Source organism: Panthera onca, chromosome F2, assembly GCF_046562875.1.
Source record: "Panthera onca isolate mPanOnc1 chromosome F2, mPanOnc1 haplotype 2, whole genome shotgun sequence".
Lineage (NCBI taxonomy): Eukaryota > Metazoa > Chordata > Mammalia > Carnivora > Felidae > Panthera > Panthera onca.
Window position 1 is genome coordinate 46,751,954 of NC_138356.1, and position 22,257 is coordinate 46,774,210.

At 40.1% G+C, this 22,257-nt stretch overlaps 1 protein-coding gene across 3 annotated transcripts in view; it reads right to left on the minus strand.

Annotated features, from left to right (window-relative positions):
• Positions 1-2,029: 2,029 nt before the first annotated feature.
• Positions 2,030-22,257, minus strand: part of ANKRD46 (ankyrin repeat domain 46) — a 50,898-nt gene continuing 30,670 nt past the window's right edge. The window contains exons 2-5 of one of the 3 annotated variants that reach the window (XM_060611031.3): positions 22,056-22,157; positions 18,927-19,264; positions 17,937-18,095; positions 2,030-4,484 (exon numbers count right to left, since the gene is read on the minus strand). In XM_060611031.3, coding sequence (XP_060467014.1) covers positions 4,388-4,484; positions 17,937-18,095; positions 18,927-19,237 — 567 coding nt within the window. In that variant the 5' untranslated portion in view covers positions 19,238-19,264; positions 22,056-22,157 and the 3' untranslated portion in view covers positions 2,030-4,387. Of the gene's footprint in view, positions 4,485-10,729; positions 12,754-17,936; positions 18,096-18,926; positions 19,265-22,055; positions 22,158-22,257 lie in introns of those variants that run through there. The other 2 variants (XM_060611028.3, XM_060611029.3) reach the window with 2 other exon arrangements.

A 22,257-nucleotide genomic window follows, 5' to 3' on the forward strand; every position in this document is an offset into this window, starting at 1 on the left:
TCCTGAGATTCCTCTGACATTGAACTTGTACCTGCTCTCCTTTCAAGAGCACGAACTAAGGTTCTCCTTTCAAGCTCTCCTTTCAAGAGCATGAACCTGCAGCCTGGTGGGTCACTGAGGCTAACAGGGTGGAGGTGGGAGCCAGGAGGTGCCCGCCAGGCATGGGACAGTGTCCATGCCACGATGGCCCAGCTCAGACCTGCAGATGGGGCAGCTGGTGGGCTGAGATACTTGGGGCAGACCTGTGTGGGCTGGCAACCAAGCCATAGGCCAAAGGGAAGGGCTTCCTCTTCTCAGGACTAAATGCAAAGGGCTTTTCTCTAGCAACCAATCTGTGGATGGAAATCAAAGGCTGTAGTGAGTTGCAAGAAAAACCAACTCCCATGGCCTGGAAACACCATGGACTTCTCGGAGGCCAGGCCCCTAGAGAAGGGCGCTGCAAAGCTGGGGGCAGGGGAACAGACAATATAGAATGAGAGGCTCAGTGACCTAGGGACCTGGCACCAGGAAGACACAATGATGGAAGGAAGGGCTAGGTTAGGGAAACTTTCTCTGATCTCCCGAAATTCTATAATCTCGCCATATTGTTTTTATATTCTTGAGGCAGGGCGGGGGAGAGGGAGGCAGAGCACTTGAAAACTTGCCCCTGGTTCTAAGCTCTCTGCCTCTGGTCTTTCCTGGCAGTGGTGACTCCTTCCTGACTCAGGGCTGAGGATCTGGACTAGGAATTATACTCTTAAATTTCTCATGAAAAGCAAAATAGAATTTCATCTTCTGTTTTCTCCCCTTTCTCACTGTGCCAACTGTAGGAAAAAAAAGAAAAGAATATGCAAAGTGAAAAGGATTCACAAGAGATTGCAAGGCTAGAAAGTGAATAAGAAATGAAAACAACAAAACAAAATGTTATTTTTAATTTGCTTTCAGAACTCAGAAATGCAGGTCAATCATTTAGGACAGGGGAGGTGGACGCAACTGTGCCAGATGCTCCAGGGATGAACTGGGCAGGAGGTAATTTCAGATGAGAACCAGGGAAAATCTGTCCCCAGCCAACTTGCCACTGGGGAACGGAGCATCTCCTCAGCGGACAGAGGAATTGCTCTCAGTCTTGCCAGAAGCCCCGGAGAAGCAGGACTGCTGGTGGCAGCGGGTGGGGGTGAAGGGCTTGGCCTCTCCAGAGGGCTCTGCTTCCATCCCAAAGCCATTGTCTGCCTGTGAATGTGCTTTCATCAGCTGCAAACCGTATTTATGGCTTCTCGGAATTTTCCGAATGAAGTAATTTTTTTTCCCCAGACCATTTTTCTTCACGACTGAAATCAGATCCCCGCATTCCATGGAGACAAACAAAACACCATGACATCACCGCCGGGGAGCTGTCATTTTAGACACCATCGCAGCCTTTTGTTCAAGATCAAATAGATGTGCTTTGCCTAGTGGAGGTCACATCCTGCTCCGGCAGAGGGGATGGTCCTCTGGTTTCAGCTTGAGGAACTGCGAGGGCAGCGGGTACGCTGGGCAGACTGCAGGGTGGGACTGGACAGGAGGGGCCCAGCGGTGAGGTCTTTCTGCTTCTTCTCCAACTGCAGAGCTTCAGAGATGCCGCTCCATGACACCAGTCATGATGGGGACAGCCCCAGGTGTCAGTGACACTGACGTCTGTGTCTCTCCTTTCTTGGCCTCTGATGCTGAGGCGACAGCAGCCAGGTGCAGAGAGCACTGACCGGGGGAGGTTAGATGGTTTGGCCTCAACTTCTGTCTCGCCTTGCAAAGCTCCCAGGCCTGTTTCCTCCGCTGTAGAAGTGGGGAGGGTAAAAAATCCCAATTCTGCTACCCTACAGCAATGCACTGGGAGCAAATAAGAGAGCAAATGTCTGGACCTGGCAAGCACAGGCCCTGCTTCTCCAGTTCTTGCCCTTACATCTCTCAACACCCAGAGGAAAGTGCTCTGTAGCTCCTCAAATGTCCTGGGCTGCCGGCAGGGAAGATTTAGGGGAGACTGGTAGAGACTGGTCAACATCCTCTTGAGCTAACAATTAAGGTATTATTTAAGGAAAGCTCAAAAAAGAGTGCGAGCCATCCAGTCATCTGGGAACCCAATCAGCCAGCGCCTGAGGGTCTGACCAATTACAAGAAACCAGAAGTTTACCTTTCTGCAAATAAATGCTTCCTAAAGTGCAGGGTGGGGGGCTGGCACAGTTCTAGGTAGTGGTTGGCCTAAAGGGAAAGAAATCATGTAAATATGGTAATAATTGAGAGCTATCAGAGCCTGCATCCAGTATTTTACATACTTTATCTCATTTGAGCCTCTGGTTCATGTTACTATTTTCATGTAACAGACGGCGAAGCTGAGGCTAAGGAAGAAGGGTAGGTTAACCTACCCAAGGCCCCTCCACTATAACTGGAGGCTGGGGATCCAAAGCCAGGTCCGACTCCAAGGCCCATGTGCTTAACCACTAAGCCACTCTGCCTCCCAATCACAAATAGAGGGTGTCTGTGAAAAGGTGTGCCTTGCTTGTTTTCATGTAAACCTGGTAAATAGCGAGGTAGAGAGACCAAATTGTGGGTTTGTGTGTGTTTCCTGTGGAGTGCTGAATGTAGGGCATCTTGTCTCATCCCTTCATACCCATTCTTGCAACTCAGAAGCACCAGAAGCAACGGACTGTTACATCCTATTTTATCAAAATTAAATTAGTAAGAAACATTATATATCCAAACACATTTTAAAAGGCTGACATTTGACATAAGGTGGTCATCTATATTTATTCCACAGCTGGAACTGTTATTTGAGCAGTTGTAAGCCAGCGAACCAAAGTTAGGCCACGGTCTTAGTAATTAGGGCTCTATTAACGACGACAAAGAATCTCAATCAGCAGGAGAAAAGGGCCTTAGCCATTTATCTCTGGAATTGAAATAATTTCTAATAAGAATAAGCCTTTTGATTTAATAGCAGCCGTACTGCCTTTTGATTAAATAGAAGTTGTATTCTCAGTAGGGTCAAATGTTTAGTCTGTCCAAAGAGAATCATAGTGTAGGATGGGAGCTCCAGGCCCCTTCTATTTATAGCATTCTTTGAGTCAGGACCAAAAGAACAAGAACTCCTTGCTTTTCAAGTCTCTCTCTCTCTTCCAATTGTAGCTCAGGACAAGGTCAGGGCAGGCCTTGCAAAGGTGAAGGGTTTGCCAAAGGGGAAATGAGATAGTGCAGAGCTCCTCTGTGTTGGGGCCTGGGGCTGCCACTTTCCAGAATGGGAATTTCAGTATGGCTGAAGGTTTAATTAAGGATCTAGTGCATTCCCATTTCATGTGACCAACACGTACTTACTGAAGATCATAAGAAGTAATGGTGGGTTTCTAAGCCCAGCCATTCAAATATTTTTGTAATCAGGCAGGATGATGTCACCACATCTCTGGGGATCTGACACTGTCAACATAATCTAAGATACAAAAATCATGAGAAAAATATCATGCTTCTCCAACAGAAAAAAAAAAACTCAACCAGAAAAAAAATACAGGCTTCCATAACTTTCATTTACTCTGTGATATTCAAGAGTAGCTCCATTAGAAGAACCCTTTTGAAAGAATATAGTCAATGTGGCTACCCACATCCAGATCTTTTTTCATGGAACTCAATGGAAATCATCCTCTTCAGTCTTACACAGTATGTGTTTCACACTTTAAAACTTCACAATTGGTTTCAAAGGTACACTTCCCTTCTCAATGTAAACCTGAGATTGGGCAGTCCAGCTGTCATGAGCTTGAACATTTTCCTTCTCCCCGTCACTAGAGAGGTCTCTGGGCTCTCTATTCATGGCCAAGAAGCTCCATTATTAAGAAGGGGCAGCAAGAGCTAATGAGATGATGCCTGGAAGGTTCTATGGGTTCTTCTAGAGCTGCAGCTATGAAAAATCATGAACAGGGGTCTTAATTAATAAAGCAGTTATTAAAGCTTCCTCAGTAAATCAGAAATTGTGTGATAATGCATAGATCATTTGCACATAAAAAGCTAGAGTTCAGTTAATAAACCACATGATTTACTCTGTCAAGAGGAGAGGAGAACTTACACTGAATCCCTATAAAGTACTGAGTACTTTCAGATGTGGTGACTATGAGAAGCACCATGTTCTAATGGCTATGCACTAAATTGGAAGAATCAGACTCTTGATAGGGTCTACTCCATGACCTTAGGAAACGGACCAAATTTTTTAAGCCTTGTATTCTTTATGGGAATAACAACACTATCAAAATTTATAGGGTCAGGCACACACACACTCAGGCACACAGCAGACAAATAAATAATTTTTATTCATTGTTAAGTCTGTGAGGTAGATATTAATTGTTTTACAGATGAAGATAGAGGTTTAGAAAGCTTACGTTATTTGACCAAGGTCAGTCTACACTAATGATAGCTGGGATCTATCACCTCCCAAGTCTGCATGTTTTTCAGTATAACCACAGCCTCTACTGTCTGATCCAGAACTGGAATAAAAGCTAAAATAAAAGATGAATGTGGACAGTTTAATAAGGTGAAATACAGAACTGACACCTGATTAAATATGTCTCCCTTCCCCCAAGTCAGGGGCCCTACTAAACTATAGGAGAATCGAAGCCTGAACTTTAGAAGAGTAAGAATTTGGGGATCCCTACATTTTATTTTCTCCTAAACTTGAGTCACAGGCTTAAAAGAACAGCCTGTACTGATGGAATGGTGCTAACTAGGACTATCCAAAGTAAGTTATAGCTTTTTGCCAGCTTTCTGTGCCAGTGACCTAGAAACTATTCCAAAACCTATTTTTGTTTCTTAGGGGCTGAAATTTCAGTGAAATAGCCCAGCCAACTCTGACCCAGAGTCTTCAAATTTAGAAATTAATCCCCCAAAGAAAGGGAATATTAATTTTTATTGTGACAGAGAATAACCTTCTCGTAGCCCAATTATATGAAGAAATAACTAACTCTGTAAGGCCACACTTCTAAATCCTTGCAATTTATAGCATGAAGTTGCAAGAGAAATAGGCTGGCAATTATTCTGTAACCTCCAAAAAGGTTTTCTGGCGTATGGACACATACACAAATGCACAAGGACTCTGTGGAGCTAACACTACACACCATACAATTTTAAAGGCACATTAAAGAATACTGTAAAAAAGAGAAACAACAGAAACTTGCTTAACTATGTTTACTCATAATATATGCACACGTTAACTTGTAATGATTCCTACAACACCAACAAAAATTTAGCCATTTATTATTTTTTTTATCTCAAGAGTAGACTAACTATTGTACATCTCAAGTTGGAACTACCCTAAATCAGAGCTTATTATGAAATTGACCCTTAGACGAATTTGGACATGAAACAATAACCCAGATTAAAACGAAGACAAACCTTTAGGGATAAAAGGGAGCAAGGAGGATCTACTGAGCACCCCTAAATGAGTGATTGATTCCTAAGCAGATACAATGACAGTTTTATTCTGAGTGTGGGTTATTCTATCTTCACTCATTTCTCACTGCCTTTTTAGAACTACTTCAAAGACGTGGGAAAGGACACCTGGGAACACCTACTGAGGCGCGCACTTAACACCCACAGATAGCTCTGCCACACTAGAGAACTAAGCACTTGTGTGCCCTATGAAGCACCGGCAAGCAGGGCATTTTAGAACTCCAGGGCTGACATTTACAAACAGTCCTGCCACCATCAACCCCCTCACTTTAATTAAAAGTATACAGCAGACAACAGGACTGAGGAAATCATTGGTCTCGTAAGAAAAAGTACTGCGACTGACCAGTGAAAAAGTGCTGCAGAAACTCGGGGGCCTTCTGCCTAGCTTGCTTGCAGCGTCTCCACGGTATGAGGTGCTTTACAGAGAAAATTCATTATTCAAAGTGGATTTTTTTTTTTCTTTTTGAGAAGTGAAAGATTTCTCAAAGTGTTTATCAAGAGAAGATGATAGGTTTATGGTGATTCTCCCATAAACAAATAGAGTGGGGTTACAGGAAAATACATTCTTGGCTTGTGACATTATCGGTATACTGATCAGATCAGTATTTTGGTTATCTATTTAAAGTACACAGAACACAATGGCAAGAAAGTTTGTATTTATGTGTTTAACACTAGATACTTGTATGTTTAAATCATATTTACAATAGCCTATGGGGAGGCTGGAAGACGTGGATAAGGGAAAGTGTGATAAGAGTAACATTATATCTGGATTCACATGAACAGTTCTGCCCCTTTCTTACTTGTGGGACCAGTCATTCAGTCCCTCTTGGTTCTCTTCCCCTCCCTAGATGACTCCTAATGTCCCTTCATCTTTAAAATTCTGTGACTATAGTAACTTGTTAATGTTCAATTTTCAGGCTTCACTCAAATGATTCATCAGAATGCTAGAACAGAACCAGGACATTCGATTTCCATAGTTTAGAATAATACCTGCTTATTCAGCAGAACTTAAATCCTTTTTGGAACAGAGAGACATATGAATAAGGGAAACTGACAATTGTAGCTACACCAGAAACCATAAGTGTATTTTGAATAGGAGGCAACAAACTATTGTTTCCAATTGCAAAAGGTCAGTGCATTTTCTGCCGTTAGTTTCCAGACATTGAGTTTTGTTGTAGTCCTACCAATCCACACTAATAAAAATAACTGTCTAATTAACTATCCATCCCCTATCACGATTCGAAAATAAAGGGACTTAAATAATACAGAATTACATAAATAAAAAGTGAACATTTAGAATAGGAAAATAAAACTAAAGATGAGCATATAAACTAAACGAGGAATGAGGTTCTAGCAAAACACCATACTGACCTACATTGCAATTCCTTCTAGGGGAACCCAAATTTGGCATTAAGCTTTCTAGCATCTAGCGTGAATGAAGAATTCTACCTAAGTGATTACATAAGTCATAGAGAAAATAAGATGAAAGCAAAAGCTCAGAAGAAATGTAGTTGTTTGCATTTGGAAGAAGCAAAAGTTCCTCTTCAGGTGTCTTCATAAAGAATTGTGCCAACAGCATCCTCAGTAACTTTCCTTAAATAAATGCAGTGGTTGGGTACACAGGACTAGTCCTCAGGACAATTCTGGAAGCATCGGAGCACGAGGGTTAGGAGAGATTTCAGTCCTACACTGCCTGAACACAAATCCCAGCTCTGCTGTGTGACTCTGGGCATGCTACTCCAACCTGCCTCAGGTGCCTCAGTTCTCTCACTGTGAGGTAGGAATAATAACAGCAGTTTGCAGAGATTTTGCAAGTCAATAAGCATTGCACAATATTACCACCTATTAATGAAGAGCTAGGGAAAGTAATTGGGGTGGGCACTGCCATAATACAATTCAATACCTAGCTTTACACTGATCTGATTTGACCTCATAGATTTTAGAACAGTGCTGCCCAAAACAACTTTCTCGTGATCAATATAATAGCCTCTGGTGGCTACTGAGCACTAGAAATGTGGCTAGTTTGATTTTAAAATGTACAGTGGAATTGGGTTTTAGGCTCAGATAACTGTGCTAATGAAGTACTGAATTTCTAATTTAAATAACCCACTAGTAACAAGTGGCTATTACACTGGACAGCAGGGATACAGAAATTTCAGAAAGTTTGAACAGTACTAATCTGTAAACATCTTCCAAGCAATAATCTATAAATATCATTATAAGTTTTTGGTGAATATTGGGCAACAAGGACTCCATATTGCTTTCCTTGATATCTAACTGGAGTGTGGCCACCTCTACTGCTGGTTAACGTAGACGCTATGCCTTGGGCTTTGGAACTGTCCGTTTTTGATGTGCAAAGTCCAAGGTGGCTGAACAGAACACAAGACTATCATCTGTGCTGTGAGGAAAGTCAAGGAGGTATCCACGGCAAGGCTAAAATCGTCCCTAGAACACGGCGTTGAAGCTACTCCAGAGCACAAAGAAATGTCTTGATCCCAAAGTTCTACTTCGTCTAGCACAGTTGGAATGGTTTGGACCTGAGCAATTTTAAAGAGTAGTTTCACGGGATGCTGGTCTCTTCCCTGCATCCCCCACACAGTGTTCTATTAACTTTGAGAAATGCTACTTCTTGGTGTACCCTCTATAAACTATGTGGAAAAGGCATGCCAAAATGACTCAACAAGAGAAGCTGTAGTATGAATGTGAGTCCCGGATAAAAGTAATATTTGCTAAAATCAGTAGAACGATTTCATATAAGTCATGCAATATAAAGGCAAAATAAGTGGAAAAAATTGATAATAAAATGTGTATTTCAATACATAAGTGCTCAGGCACAGACACACAAGAAGAAGCAATAAAATCATTAGTACCTACCTGCTACGTATGTCGGCAACTTAATTATCAGTGGCACTGCTGTCAGTAATAAGATTTTTTAAAACAGGTACTAGAATTCTTGGTCAAGTTTTAACAAAATAAAAGTATGATCTCATAGGTGTATTCTTGGAGAATTCAGTGTATATTAAAACTGTATAAAAAATAGAGTTGGGTTTAGGGCTCAAATACCTAAGTTGTTTTTTTGTTTATTTTTTGAACGTTCAACAGAACATTCAAGAATCATGTAACATAAGGAATCATTCTTTGTTGAGCTAAACCATCCCACGTGCTGTGGGACATAAAACATCTACGGCCCCCGCCCTCTAATTGCCAGCCATACCTCCAATCATTTCTAAAACCTCTGCTCCAAGCCAATCATATAAACTCTATCACTTCCACCCTCACCAATCACTGGTTCATCAATCCGGGGTTAATCGTCCAATGCGTGGCCTTGGATGTTTTGAGAATAGGGAACATGATGTAATGTCAGTCAATGAAACCCAGAGAAAGTTTGCTGGGGGCCTGGCAGGAAAAGTTTCCCAGGAGAACACCACAGGAAGACAGTCTCTTTCTTCTTTTCTACATGGTTACAGATGGATGCTGAGGCCTGAAAATTCTAAACTCTTCTCAAAACTAGCTGGAGGATGAAGTCAACAAGCAGGAAGGCAGAGCCAGAGGCATAGGAGAACTTGATGTAAATGTGAATTGTCACCCTTGGGGTCTACTCTACCTCTAGACTTCCTGTTCCATAATTTCCTATGGTTTAAACCACTTTCTTTTTTTAAAGTTTATTTACTTATTTTGAGAGGGGGGAGGGACAGAAAGTGGGGAGAGAGAGAGAGAGAGAGAGAGAGAGAGAGAGAGAGAATGAATGAATCCCAAGCAGTCTCCACCCTGCCAGCACAGAGCCCAACTCGGGGCTCAAACTCATGAACCGGGAGATCATGACCCAAGCTGAAATCAAGAGTTGGGACACTCAACTGACTGAGCTACCCAGGTGCCCCTAAACCACTTTCAATTTGGATTTTGGTTTCCTGCAGCTGAAAGCACTTTGACACATACATGAACAATTTCACACCACAGAAGCCTAATTGAAAAAAAAAAAAAAAAACAAAACCCAAAATAACACACAATAGCAGGTGAATATTGTTCCTGGACTTCTATACCATGTATATACCAATTATGCTTTTTTGTTCATTTGTTTTTTACCTGTAGTAAACGAGCCTGCACGCTCACATGTAAAGGAGCTACACTGATCGAGACTGCAATTCTTCCATCAAGTGGCAAGCATACTGTAGAAGAATGACCAACACAGGTCACACATGCAGCCTGTTAAAGAAAACATGTGAAATGTAAACAGCTATTTAATCTGAAAAAATATATAGCTGCAGGGGAAAGAGTAATAGTATATTTGTGTACAGAGTTCTCCACAGCACAAGATGCGCTGTGGGCAGACAGGGTAGTACAATGGACTAAGCGCCTGGTCTCATGAAGCTTGTAATTACAGACAAATGAAACAAACAAACAAAAAACCATGTTTATTGAGTATGGTAACTGATGAGAAATAACAGCAAAGAAGGTTAATGAGGAAAGGTTTTCTGAACGTGCCAGAGTCTGAACTTCAATTTTAAAGGTTGGCAATACGGAGAGGGTGTGGGAAATGGTGCATTACAGGATGAGGAAAAGTTAAGTATTTAGGAACGTGGGTGGAAATTCAGTAACATACTGCTGTGATGGCAGCAGGTAAGGTTCTAGACGACTCCACCGTCAGGTTCATGACACAGTAGGGCAGAAGGAAAAAAAACTTATAATCGGAGACGGAGCTTCAACTTGGAATGCCTGTTCCACTGTGTCCATCTGTCTGACTCTGGACAAGTAACAACCCTCCCTGCGTCAGTCTCCTCACTTTGCAAAATAGGAAAATGTAGCTTGGGTCGGGGGCTTAGAGATGACACGAGACGAGGCGTGTTAAGTAACATGTGATAGAAAGGTACTTGATCATGGTAGTTATCACTTAAAAATTTTTTTTAAATGTTCCATTCCATTTCTGTTCTCTGTTCATTTCCACAGAGAGAGAGTGCAAGCAGGGGAGAGGCAGAGAGAGGGAGAGAGAGGGAATCCCAAGCAGGCTTCGCGCTGCCAGCACAGAGCCCAATGTGGAGCTCAAACTGAGATCATGACCTGAGCCAAAACAATGAGTTGGACGCTCGACCTACTGAGCCACCCAGGCACCCCAGTTATTATCACTTTTAAATCCACAAGCAATTCACCCAAATTACTTTCAGAGCCTTTACAAGACAAACTTATGTGAAACTGAATATACCTATTACATCAGGTTTGAAAAAAACTTTTCAAAGGTTGCAATTGCAACCTATTCGACGGTGCCCTAAATTAAAAGACAATGACACACTAAGGAAATGGGTTGTGATTAAGAGACTACAAATGCATTTATTGGTAGTATTACTGAATGCTGAATGCAGAGATTAAAATACAAAGAAATCAGCACTTAAAATCTTTTAAAAATGCAGTATCTTTACATATACATTAACCAATTCTGCATATCTATGTAGATTTACAAACATAGAGCAAATTCCAAAGCTTTCACTCTGAGTATACTTTGATTTTGAGTTCTAGTGTTCTCCATTCTAAAGTCAGTTGTTTTTTTGTTTTTTTGCTGTTTTTACCAAGTATGATTTATTTTGTTTCTACCCTAAAAACAAGACTCTGTGAGCTGATCCTGAAGCAGTCCGTTAAATCAGGAATTTTTAAACAGCTCTTTAAGAGAGGATAAAGCCACATGAAAGAAAATGCCTAATCCTACATATATAAATACAAGAGAAAATATCAAGAAGCAACAAGAATCACAGAAATACCAATCCTACTCTAAACTATAATTTCTACTTCTAGCAACAATTCAATTAGCAGTAGCTTAGATGCCTTTGTTCTAAAAAATAAAACCATTAGTTCTTTCACTACAATTTTCTGACTATACTCAATGAATAATTAGGAACTCTTCGTATACTTTTTAAAAACTCAAGAATATGATTTATACAGAACAGGATCATTAACAAACAAAAGAGACCTTCAGACATACTGCTGAAAGCTGCAATGCAGTTTGGGGACCAGGTTTCAATTTCTCTAGTGCTGCCATTCATAAAGTGTATGGCACCCAGCACATAGCGCTCAGCACTGTCAACTTAGAAACGCTCCATCCGTTCCTGCATCAGAGAATTACTGACATGGATGGGACTGTTACAACAATTCTCACAGGGCCTCTAAACAGGACTGCGTGTAAAGTGAAAGGATTGTAAACTATGAGACTGCTGTGACAACACAGCTAGCTTGTAGAGCTGAATTTTTCACAATAATAACACTACAGAATTACAGTGACAGCGACATGTGTCAGAGTTCTCTTTACCTGCTGACTATTAAGTAGAAAAAGAGTTTTCTGACTATATTTTTGATGAACAGGAGATCTTTGAAGTAAACATTAGGGGAAACTGGAAAGTGGACAAAATGAACTCAAGTTTTCTTTTTCACAGACATTAACAACAAGCAAAGCAGTTTACAAAAAAGAAAACCAAAGTTGCCCTATAAACAAATAAATATATGATCAAATCAATCATTTTTGAAGAAAATATAGCTCATTTTCAAAAGTTCTGTTTGGTTTGTAACTAGACTCGAAAATATTAAAATAAACCAAACAGATTCCTGCAATACTGATTTGCTATGTGAAAAAAGCACAAGTTTTAAGCTGAATCTTTCATTCTCTCCCCTATTCCCAGAAAATGAGAAGGAAAAAAAAGCGGGGGACTCTTGCAAAAATAAAACCAAAACCAACCAGCTAACAAAAAGTAATCATATAAGAAAACCCTTTTTTTTGAACACCTCACTTTAGTTGGTCCCATATCAGGGTAAGGTTTCCGTAGCAAGGACTCCCTAGTCTCTTCCTTTATCTTTCATTCTTCAATCACCTCCACGTTTTTATCAAACAAGGCTATGTGAAGGCTTTCCTAACAAGTCAGGCTGAGTCAGAGGTAGCTTTAGGATGAAGTATACTTGACTACGGTATGTGGTTAGTTCAAATGAAAACATTACGTTGTTCAAAAAGGATTACAACACCTAAAAATGCACAACGAAAAAAATGTACAGCCCTCACTGCCTTGCCTAAGAGAAAACTTTTGAGAAACTCAGAACGTGAGGCACTGGCCTCATCCCCATTAGCCCCTTTAATGCACCAGTTCAGGTTGGTTCTCCACGAAGGGGAGCACCCCGCTCACATAGTAGGCAATGCCAAGAGACAGCAAAGCAATGACAAAGATCAAGAGCAACACCCTCCAGAAGCCCAGATCCTCGACAAACTCCTGCCATGTGGTTCGGAAGCTGGACAGGACTCCTTCCCCTTGCTGCAGGTTGGGGTTGAGGAGAGAATGGCTTTCCATGGCACTGTGAAAGGAGCAAAGAAAAAGGAAAGAGACATGAACAACGCATTCCACCCATTTTGGAGACATACAACAGTAGCCACGTAACTTAGAAAAGACAGGACACAACACTTATAAGAAGAAAACTGACCTATACCTACTCGCACACATTCACATACTCATGTACGTATCTGCATGTATCTGCACAGTCTACCTTTGACTGTAAATTAAGCCACAATGACTATGTTTCTTGGTTTAGTATCCAGCAGAGCCAGGGTTAAAAATCCTTTTCTAATGAAAATGTCCTAAGCAGAAGTCTATTTTTTTAAAGTTTATTTTTGAGAGAGAATGGGGGAGGGGCAAAGAGAGAGAGGGAGACAGAGAATCTCAAGAAGGCTCCACACTGTCGGCAGGAAGCCCGACGTGAGGCTTGGACTCATGAAACCGTGAGATCATGACCTGAGCCAAAATCAAGAGATGCTTACCCGACCGCTCCCCCAAGAAGAACTTGTGAAGTTTGTAAAATGAGTTGTTTCAAACTCACAGTATCTAAGTAACCCATTTTGGTTACTTTAAATTTAGAATTCAAAACAAAGATTCATACCTCGAGAATTCATGTTAATGAAAATAAGTCAAGATGGGGAAATCTAAAAAAGCATTTTATATACAGTGTGTGAATCTTAGAGTTAAAAGGAAATTGTCATTTATTTAGTTCAATTATCTGACCAATGAAGGAATTTCTTCTTTTAACTGTAATGCTCTAAAAATGGACATTTAGCTCAGTCTGTTGTACATCTGAACAGGCCTAGTCATTATGGAATTCTTAATAGCTTCCTCCTACTGGTTGTAGTTCTATCTGGTACAGTAATACAAAATAAGTTTATTTCACTTCTGCATAAAGGCTGAATCTAACTGAAAATACAGTAGCACAAGTGCCATAAAAACGGATTCTTATGACGCCTGGGTGGCTCAGTTGGTTGAGCATCTGACTCCTGCTTTCAGCTCAGGTCGTGATCTCACGGTTTGGGAAATAGAGCCCCATGTGTGGCTCTGCGCTGACCGTGTGGAGCCTGCTTGGGATTTTCTCCCTCTCTCTCTGCCCCTCCCCCCGGGTGTGCACATGTGCTCTCTCTCTCAAATTAAATAAACTCTGAAAACACTAAACAAAGAAACACGGATTCTTGATTCTGGTTTTCAGAACTCTATCAGTGAGAAATATGACCCCTATAAGTAGAAAACAGGATATCTGACTTTGGTATTTGGAAGGCCACACTGTGATGAATTCAAAGCTCAAAGGGATTAGCACCCACAACTATGTCACAACATACAGGCCCAATAACAGGGTAGCATTTAGATTAAAACCACAATGACCATAATAATATGTGCCAACTATCTCTTGCTTATAAAAGGTCATTTACTACCCGTCCTCAACCCCTTCTCTTCCTATTCTTCCAACCATCTGGGTATAGAACAATGGAAACAGTCTGGTTCATCATGCAAAAACCGGCATTCTTATCTAACCTACAATTTTACTTTACTTCTTGACACTTAATCAGAGGTCCTTCAGCATTTACTAGTATTAAAGGTCTTCTCTAGATTCATAGGAAGCAGACTTCCTAATTGACCAGTCTGCCTGACATCCAAGCTTTTCTTCTTTATATATGAAAAGATGTTTATCTTCTAAATAAGAAAGGACATTTTCAGTGGGAGTCTACCAGAACACAAAAATTAAAAAAAAAAACAAGTTCAAAAATAAGATTAGAACTTTGAGGAGGTTTAAATACATAATACCATAAATAGATAAAGAAGTTCAGGACAGGTTAATTTTGACTTCTTCAAAATTTATTGACTATGTCCAAGTTGACATAATCTCATACTCAAAGATGTTAGGTATAAAATGAGAATTTAGTTGGGCATTCTCTAGGAGCTCATGAAGCTCTGCCAATCAGAATTTCCTAGGGTGACCTTATCCAGTGAAATGCTTTCTACTGTATGTGTGCACATAATATTTTTTTTGTACGTGTGTCATCAACACTGTCTTTGTCATCCTATGCTCACAAATTAAAAAATGACTACATTAAGCTTAGGACATATGGGGGAGTGGGGAAAATATTTTTCATCATCTTGATTTATGAGCCCTTTAGTTATGCTATGTCTCAGAGAACCCTAAGGGTAATGGAAAATGCTAGGTACATCCAAAACTTGCTTCATGTTCTGCTAATCATCACACAGCTTTGCCACAATGCCATGTGCTAGCCAATCCCATTAAGCTTTATTCCTTAACCTTTTCGATTGATAAAATTCACATATCATAAAATTCATCTTTTTAAGTTGTACAATTGAGTGGTTTTTAGTATATTCACAAAGTTGTACAACCATCTCCACTGATTTCAGAACATATTCATCGCCTCTATAATAAACTCTACTGCTTAACAGTCACCGCCCATTGCCTCTTCCACCAGATCCTGGCAACCACCAATCTACTTTTTACGTGCTGATTCTGGACATTTCATATAAATGGAATTATCTATGTCTTATTTAACCGGCTTCTTTCATGTAGCATGGTTTTAAAGCTCATCCATGTTGTAGCATATTGATATATGGTATGTCATGCCTTTTTATGGTGGAATATTCCACTAGATGCATGAATGACATTTTGTTTATCCACTTATCAGCTGATGGACTTTTAGGTGGTTTCCACCTTTGGGCTTTTATAACTAATACAGTTATAAACATTCATGTACAAGTTTTTGTGTGAATGTATGTTTTCAATTTTCTTGGGTATACACCTAAAGTGGAACTGTTGGTTCATATGGTAACTCAGTGTGACTTTCTCAGAACTGCCAGACTGCTCTCCAAAGCAGCTACTCTACTTTACATTCCCACCAGCAATGTATGAGGGTTCCAGTTTTCCCACATCTTGCCAATACTTGCCGTCATTTCATCTTTTTGATTACAGCCATCCTACTGGGTATGAAGTAGTAACTCACTGTGGCTTTGCTCTGCATTTTTCTAATGACCAACGATGTTGCCTTTAAGCTTTTTAAGCGTCAACCACCACATGTCTACCATGATACTGAGGGGCAGGAATAAGATAGGGCAACGAGGTAGTACAAGTATTAATAATTCAATCTCTGGGGGCACCTGGGTGACTCAGTCGGTTGAGCGTCTGACTTGGGCTCAGGTCATGATCTCACAGTTCATGGGTTCGAGCCCCATGTCAAGCTCTGTGCTGACAGCTCAGAGCCTGGAGCCTGTTTCAGATTCTGTGTCTCCCTCTCTCTCAGCCCCTTGCCCGCTCCTGCTCCATCTCTCTCTCTCTCTCTCTCTCTCAAATAAACATTAAAAAAATAAAAAATAAAAACAATTCAATCTTTGGGGGCACTGGGTGGCTCATTGAGTTAAGTGTCCAACTCTTCATTTCGGCTGGTCATGATCTCACAGTTCGTGAAATTGAGCCCCAAGAAGGGCTCTGCACTGATAGCATGGAGCCTGCTTGGGACTTTCTCTCTCCCTCTCTCTCTACCCCTACCCTGCTTGCATGTGCATGCTCACTCTCTCTCAAAAATAAACATCAAAAAAAAAATTCAATTTTTTAAGAACTGGCTTTACACAATGCTATAAATAATACAAATCGTTATGCTAAAGGAAATGACAGGTATGCGAAAAAAGCAGGAGTAAATATTTCATACTGAGCCACTCAAATGACTAATTACACGTACTACTTAGCTAATAAGTAATCACAACTGAGGCAAAATAAAGCTAAAAGTATACTTCTGACAAGAAGATGCCAAGAAACTGGCTATTAACAAAATATAGCAAGGAAGGTCCCCAAAATATACCAAGCAGAAACACATTCTTGGACATTTTTCACGGCAAAGAAGCTTAAAGTATTTGTGAAAATAAACTTCAAGTTATCTTGGAAGAGCATATTTAACAAATAATAGATAACTCAATGTTATTATGTTGCTTATAGCATTCTGTCAATCCGTGGTACAAAGGTGTGAGAAAAGGGCTTGCCAAGGTATCTCAATGTATCTTGGACTTCCTGCTTATTTTATCTACTTGTCAGCTTCTAGTGATAACTCATGAGCTGCCATGTGCTGTTCTAGAAGTAAAACTTACTCTGGATAGCAGTAAGTTCTTGAAAGTATCTAAACAAATAGTCCTAAGCTTGAGAGTGGAATTAATGGTTCCCACAGAGTACACCAGCCAGCACATGAAGAGGAGGGAAAGCAATCATGGGTACAAAGGAATCAAATTAAGGGTCAACTATAAAAAATAGAGATGATTCCATTAGCACTCACAGAAACCATGACCCCAGCAGTCTACGTGGACCATATTATCCTATTTCCCAGTCCGGATCAGTCAAGCTACTGGGTCAACAGCTGATGAGGGCCCTTGAAATATATTCTTTTGAAAATTTTGGGAGGGGACGATACTAGGTGCATCATCCTTCCTACCCTGTAGTATCTGGATGGCTGAAACTCCATGGCGGTCAACCAAAACCCATGCTAGTACAACTCAGTCTGGCCTACTAACTTTACCTGATGAGCCAGTGGGGCCAGGAGTTTCAGAGCTCCCTGAACTGTACTGTAAACTGCTTCTAGATGAGAAACGATGAGACACTAAAGACCCTGTCAGTCACCACATCTTAGCTTCAGTTTCTTACAAAAGCCCAAATTTCATTTGTTCCAACTCATGGGAGGATCACTTTCATTTTCCCATTACAGAATTGTGTGTTAAATCTTAATTTCCCTCCTCCTGTTTTTGCTTGTCCTCAGCACTCCACTTTCCTGCCTTTGAAAGGGCCTTTTTGGTCTTAGTTCTAATACTGTCCAAGTTTTGAGCCTTATCTTTCTCCCCATTTTCTGAATTCCATTCTGTTTGTGACCTGCACTTAAAATTCTCAAACTCTTTGCTTCCCTCCCTAATACGCAGCTCTTAACTACCTCTTCTCTCTTATGCTGACAATATTGCAGGATTCCTTGCACGGGTCTAACAGAACATTACATGCATGTGGGCACGTAGTCCTTTCTGTTAATAGTTTCTCAATTGTAATCTGGAGCCATACGGACCTATATAAAGTTCAAAGAAAGTATCAAAGCTCTGTACTTGAAAGCAAATAAATAGAAAGCTCACAAAGTTGTCATAAAAGATCTAAGGACTTAAAGTGGATTGCCCCTTAAAAAATTATATCGTAAGTACCTTTCACTCTCAGCTGTCTGCATGGTCTCCAGTTTTGAGTGAGTTCCTCTGTTAAATCCTTTTACCTCTTGTTCTTCCAAAGATTCCAGCAATCGGATGACATCTTTATTCACTCCTCTGCGCTTTGCCAGAACTAAGGGTGTAGCACCTTGATGATTGCTAAAAAAGTTCATACATATAAAGAGGTCATCGTAACAGCTGGACTGTATTGTTAGTACCCATTTGTGTATATCTCAGTGATAAGGCACAGGCCAAATTAACTCAAAATTAAAGCGCAGTGCAGAACCAATAGTTGAACTAGAACTTGAATTTTGAATTAACCTATTTTTTTTCTTATAGGGAAAAAGGAAGAATATACAGGTAAAAGTGAATACATGAGAATAAATAAATGAAAAAGAGAGCTGCTTCTTAGAAATTAATTGGAAAGTTCCAGATTCTAGATTCACTCTTATCGGACATTTATATTTTATAGCAAAAAAATACATTACAAAAAGTCTAAGAATTAAAAACAAAAGTCTAAAGCAACCAAATAAGGTTCAAATTCCAGCTGTGTGACCTCTGTCTTTGTTTAAACTCTTCTTGTCTCAACTAATTCATCTGTAAAATGAGGATAATACCTACCTCAAGAGCTATTCATTCTAAGGATTAAATGAGCTAACGTTACGTAAACACAGTGCCCGGTCCATAACAGATTTTCAACAAATGTCAGTTCTTTTCTTCTTTTTCCTTTGTCTCGCGCCACAATTAATTGTTAGCAGAACCTCACCACTATTTTCATAAACAAGCTTGCACTGCTTCTGCATAAACCCAGAAGTCAGCCTCTTGTTTCCTCACTCCCCTAACAAGATTACCTTGTCCTCAATGCCTTTTTGAACTTGTCACTGCAGCTGATCAATGAGAAAGCAGAATCAACAGACTCTGAGATTGGACCACTGGTTGACAACCTAATGGAAAGAAATGACTAGACTTCAAAAACCACAGAGAACTTACCAAATATCAATTTTGAGCCCATTGGAAACTAAGAATTGAATAGTGTCCACATGGCCACAGAGATGAAGAGCTGTGTTTCCTTGATAATCTGTGGCCAGAAGATCAGCACCAAATTTATGCAACAGCTGGCAGATGTCTACATTCCCTCTGGCTGCTGCAAGGTGAAGGCCTGTTCTGCCCCTGCTGTCACGAATATTTGGGTCAAAGCCACTTTCCAAAAGCCGCTTGGAATAGTTAAAGTCTCCATCAATACAGGCTTGTAGCAAGGGCACATTAGTTTGAGACGAATCGTTTACAAAAACGTAGGACATTATTCTGATGTGGTGGATGGAATATGCCTGTAACGAAATATGAGGTAAGTGAGATTCAGTAAAGCCAAACTAAATCAAGACAATGAAGTCATTTAGAAAAGCACTATTTCTTATCCTTCTTGGCCTCCTGCCTCTAATAACTTACCTCACCAAACAGAAACAACAACAAAGTTATCAATTATATTTTATTTTCCATTAAAATGCCTTTTATTCATATCCATTCAATCAAAACCGCAAGTGAATTATTCTAAAGCTCTATTTCGTTTTTCATTATATAAAAAGATTAAGAAAGATTTTCAAAGTTAAAAAGATATAATGGCTTAGATTTAGATTCATTGCATTGTCAGAAGACATATATAACATTATCCTTAAACTTTAAACACATGCTACTGCTGATAGAGATTTCTTATCTAAAACAAAAAAAATCCTCTTTCACATATTTGCCTCTTATCATAATTGAGATGTTCCATATGGTAAACAAAACTATCTGCTCAAAGGTTAACTAAATCAGCACGAAAAAAAACAATGAAATAACTTAATTCACATTCAATAAGGACCTGCTAAATGTTGTGTCTATAGCACAAACCTCTATTTTCATAGAAAGAAAACAGCTAGGAAGAGCAATAAACTGAATTTAAAAATTGGAAATATCATGGAATCAACTCAGAGTGTCTTTCTTACAGTATCGATCCTATTCGGCTCTGTTCTGTGGTTATCTAAGTATCTGATTTTGCCAAACTCCCATTGCCTGAAAACTGAGAGATGAAAAAAAACAGGTCTGTCTGGGAATAGAGAGGCAGGGCAAAGGCAGCAATCCCAACTGTCTCCACTTTAAATTTCATCCATCTGAGTAACTCAGCTTTCCCAGCTTCACCAGTGTGTCCACACCTCTTTCACTGATACTTCCCTGCCCCAGCAATCTCTTGGTCTGTGTGTGTGTGTGTGTGTGTGTGTGTGTGTGTGTGTGTGTCTAACTGGCCCCCTCTTTGTTGCTTTAAGAAAAAGTTAAAGCCTGACAAAAGAAACCTTACTAAGAAATTGAAGAGAAAACAAACCCAAAGAAGAAAACACAAAGGCAGAGACCAATGTCTTTATAGAGATGACTTCCTCACTCTACAGTCTGTGTGTGTGTGTGTGTGTGTGTGTGTGTGTCTAATTGGCCCCCTCTTTGTTGCTTTAAGAAAAAGTTAAAGCCTGACAAAAGAAACCTTACTAAGAAATTGAAGAGAAAACCCAAAGAAGAAAACACAAAGGCAGAGACCAATGTCTTTATAGAGATGACTTCCTCACTCTACAGTTACAAAAGCTGAGTCACAGACAATCTATCAGACAAAGTCTTTCTTTCTGGAACACGGATGGAACTGGATGTTAGACCAATCTATGCTTCTGTCTAACCTCAAGGGGATTCAGGAAAGCATGGCTAAGGAGTTTGGTGAGGTTCTTGGCCCTCCTCCTTTTAGCCTGGTTTCCCAGCAGAGCCTCTGTCCCTCTAGACACAGGTTACTTTCCACTAGAGCTCCGCTGCCTCCATGGGTTCCCTGTAACAAGGGGAAACATTAATACACGCTAAGGGCTTGCTCCAAGCCAGGCATCGCACCCAGGGTTCCCAGTAAATTTTGTTTAATCTTCCTCACAACTCTATAATACGGGTTATTATATTGAATTTTAATAAGGAGTCACTGAAGGATTTCAACCCAAGGAAATGGCATGGTCTCATGATATCAGTCTTTTGGAAAGATTACTCTGTTGGCAACAGGGAGAGGCTAGATTGGAGGCTAGATTCGAGGTTGGAGACAGGGAGATCAATCAGCTGGTCACTGTTGAAATCTAGGGAATAAATGATGACAGCCCGATCTAAGGCAGTGGCAGAAAGAAGGGAGCACACTGGAGAGGGACAGAAAAATAGCATTAGCTCAACTTAATGACCCACTACATATAAAGGGTAAGAAGCAGTTGTTAAGGATAACTCTAAATAAGTGGGAAATCTGCTTATGATTAAGAATTACAGAGATCAAGATAAAATAAACTTCAGATTATGCCACTATATAACAGTTTTTAAAGAAAGTAACCTGTCGAGAAGAAATTACTCATTAAAATAGTCAGGAATTCTCTTTGGGGGTGCCTGGGTGGCTCAGTCGGCTGGGTGTCCGACTTCAGCTCAGGTCATGGTCTCACACTCTGTGAGTTCGAGTCCCGCGTCGGGCTCTGTGCTGACAGCTCAGAGCCTGGAGCCCGCTTCAGAATCTGTGTCTCCCCCTTTCTCTGCCCCTCCCCTGCTCATGTTCTGTCTCTCTCTGTCTCAAAAATAAATAAAAACATAAAAAAAAAAAAAAAGAATTCTCTTTGAACGGTAACCTCCTTATTTTCCCCTATAGTATTCACTGGATTATTATCATAAAAAAGGAAAAGCTATCTGAAACTTTTCAAAAAGTAAAATATCACATATCAAGAGCTTTTCAAGAGATAATGTGTTTTGGTTAAATTCTGTAAGAATAGACAATGAAAAACAAGCTACTTGGTATTTTTGGTTCAAACACAGTACGAATTCTTGTGGTTTAAAGACTTGGGATTCTTTTGAATGTTGGCTCAGTTAAAAAAAAAAAAAAAAAGCCTTTCTTGTTTATTTTTTAAGTGAGAAGAAGTGTGGTGCATTTTGTGAGTTTTTCTGTGTCCTTGAGAAACTAACTTTGCCCCCAGATTTAATAAGGCCAATGAGAGATAACATTTTTCATCTTGATCACATAACTGAATCTGCCATAAAGCAAGGCATCAAAGCTTTCACATATTATGAGGAAGTCGACAGTAGAAAAATACTCACGTAAAACTTAAGATTAGATCTTTTTTTTCAGTGGTCACCCAGCAGTTTCTCTGAATTCTTAAGAAGGTTCAACAGAATATCCAGAAATGTGCTGGCAAGGATCTACAGTAAATAGAAAATTTAGTTATAACAAGGTTGTGACATGAAGAAAGTCTAGCTGTTTTATCAAACAGAGAAACTAGTGGGGCTATGAAAATCTATG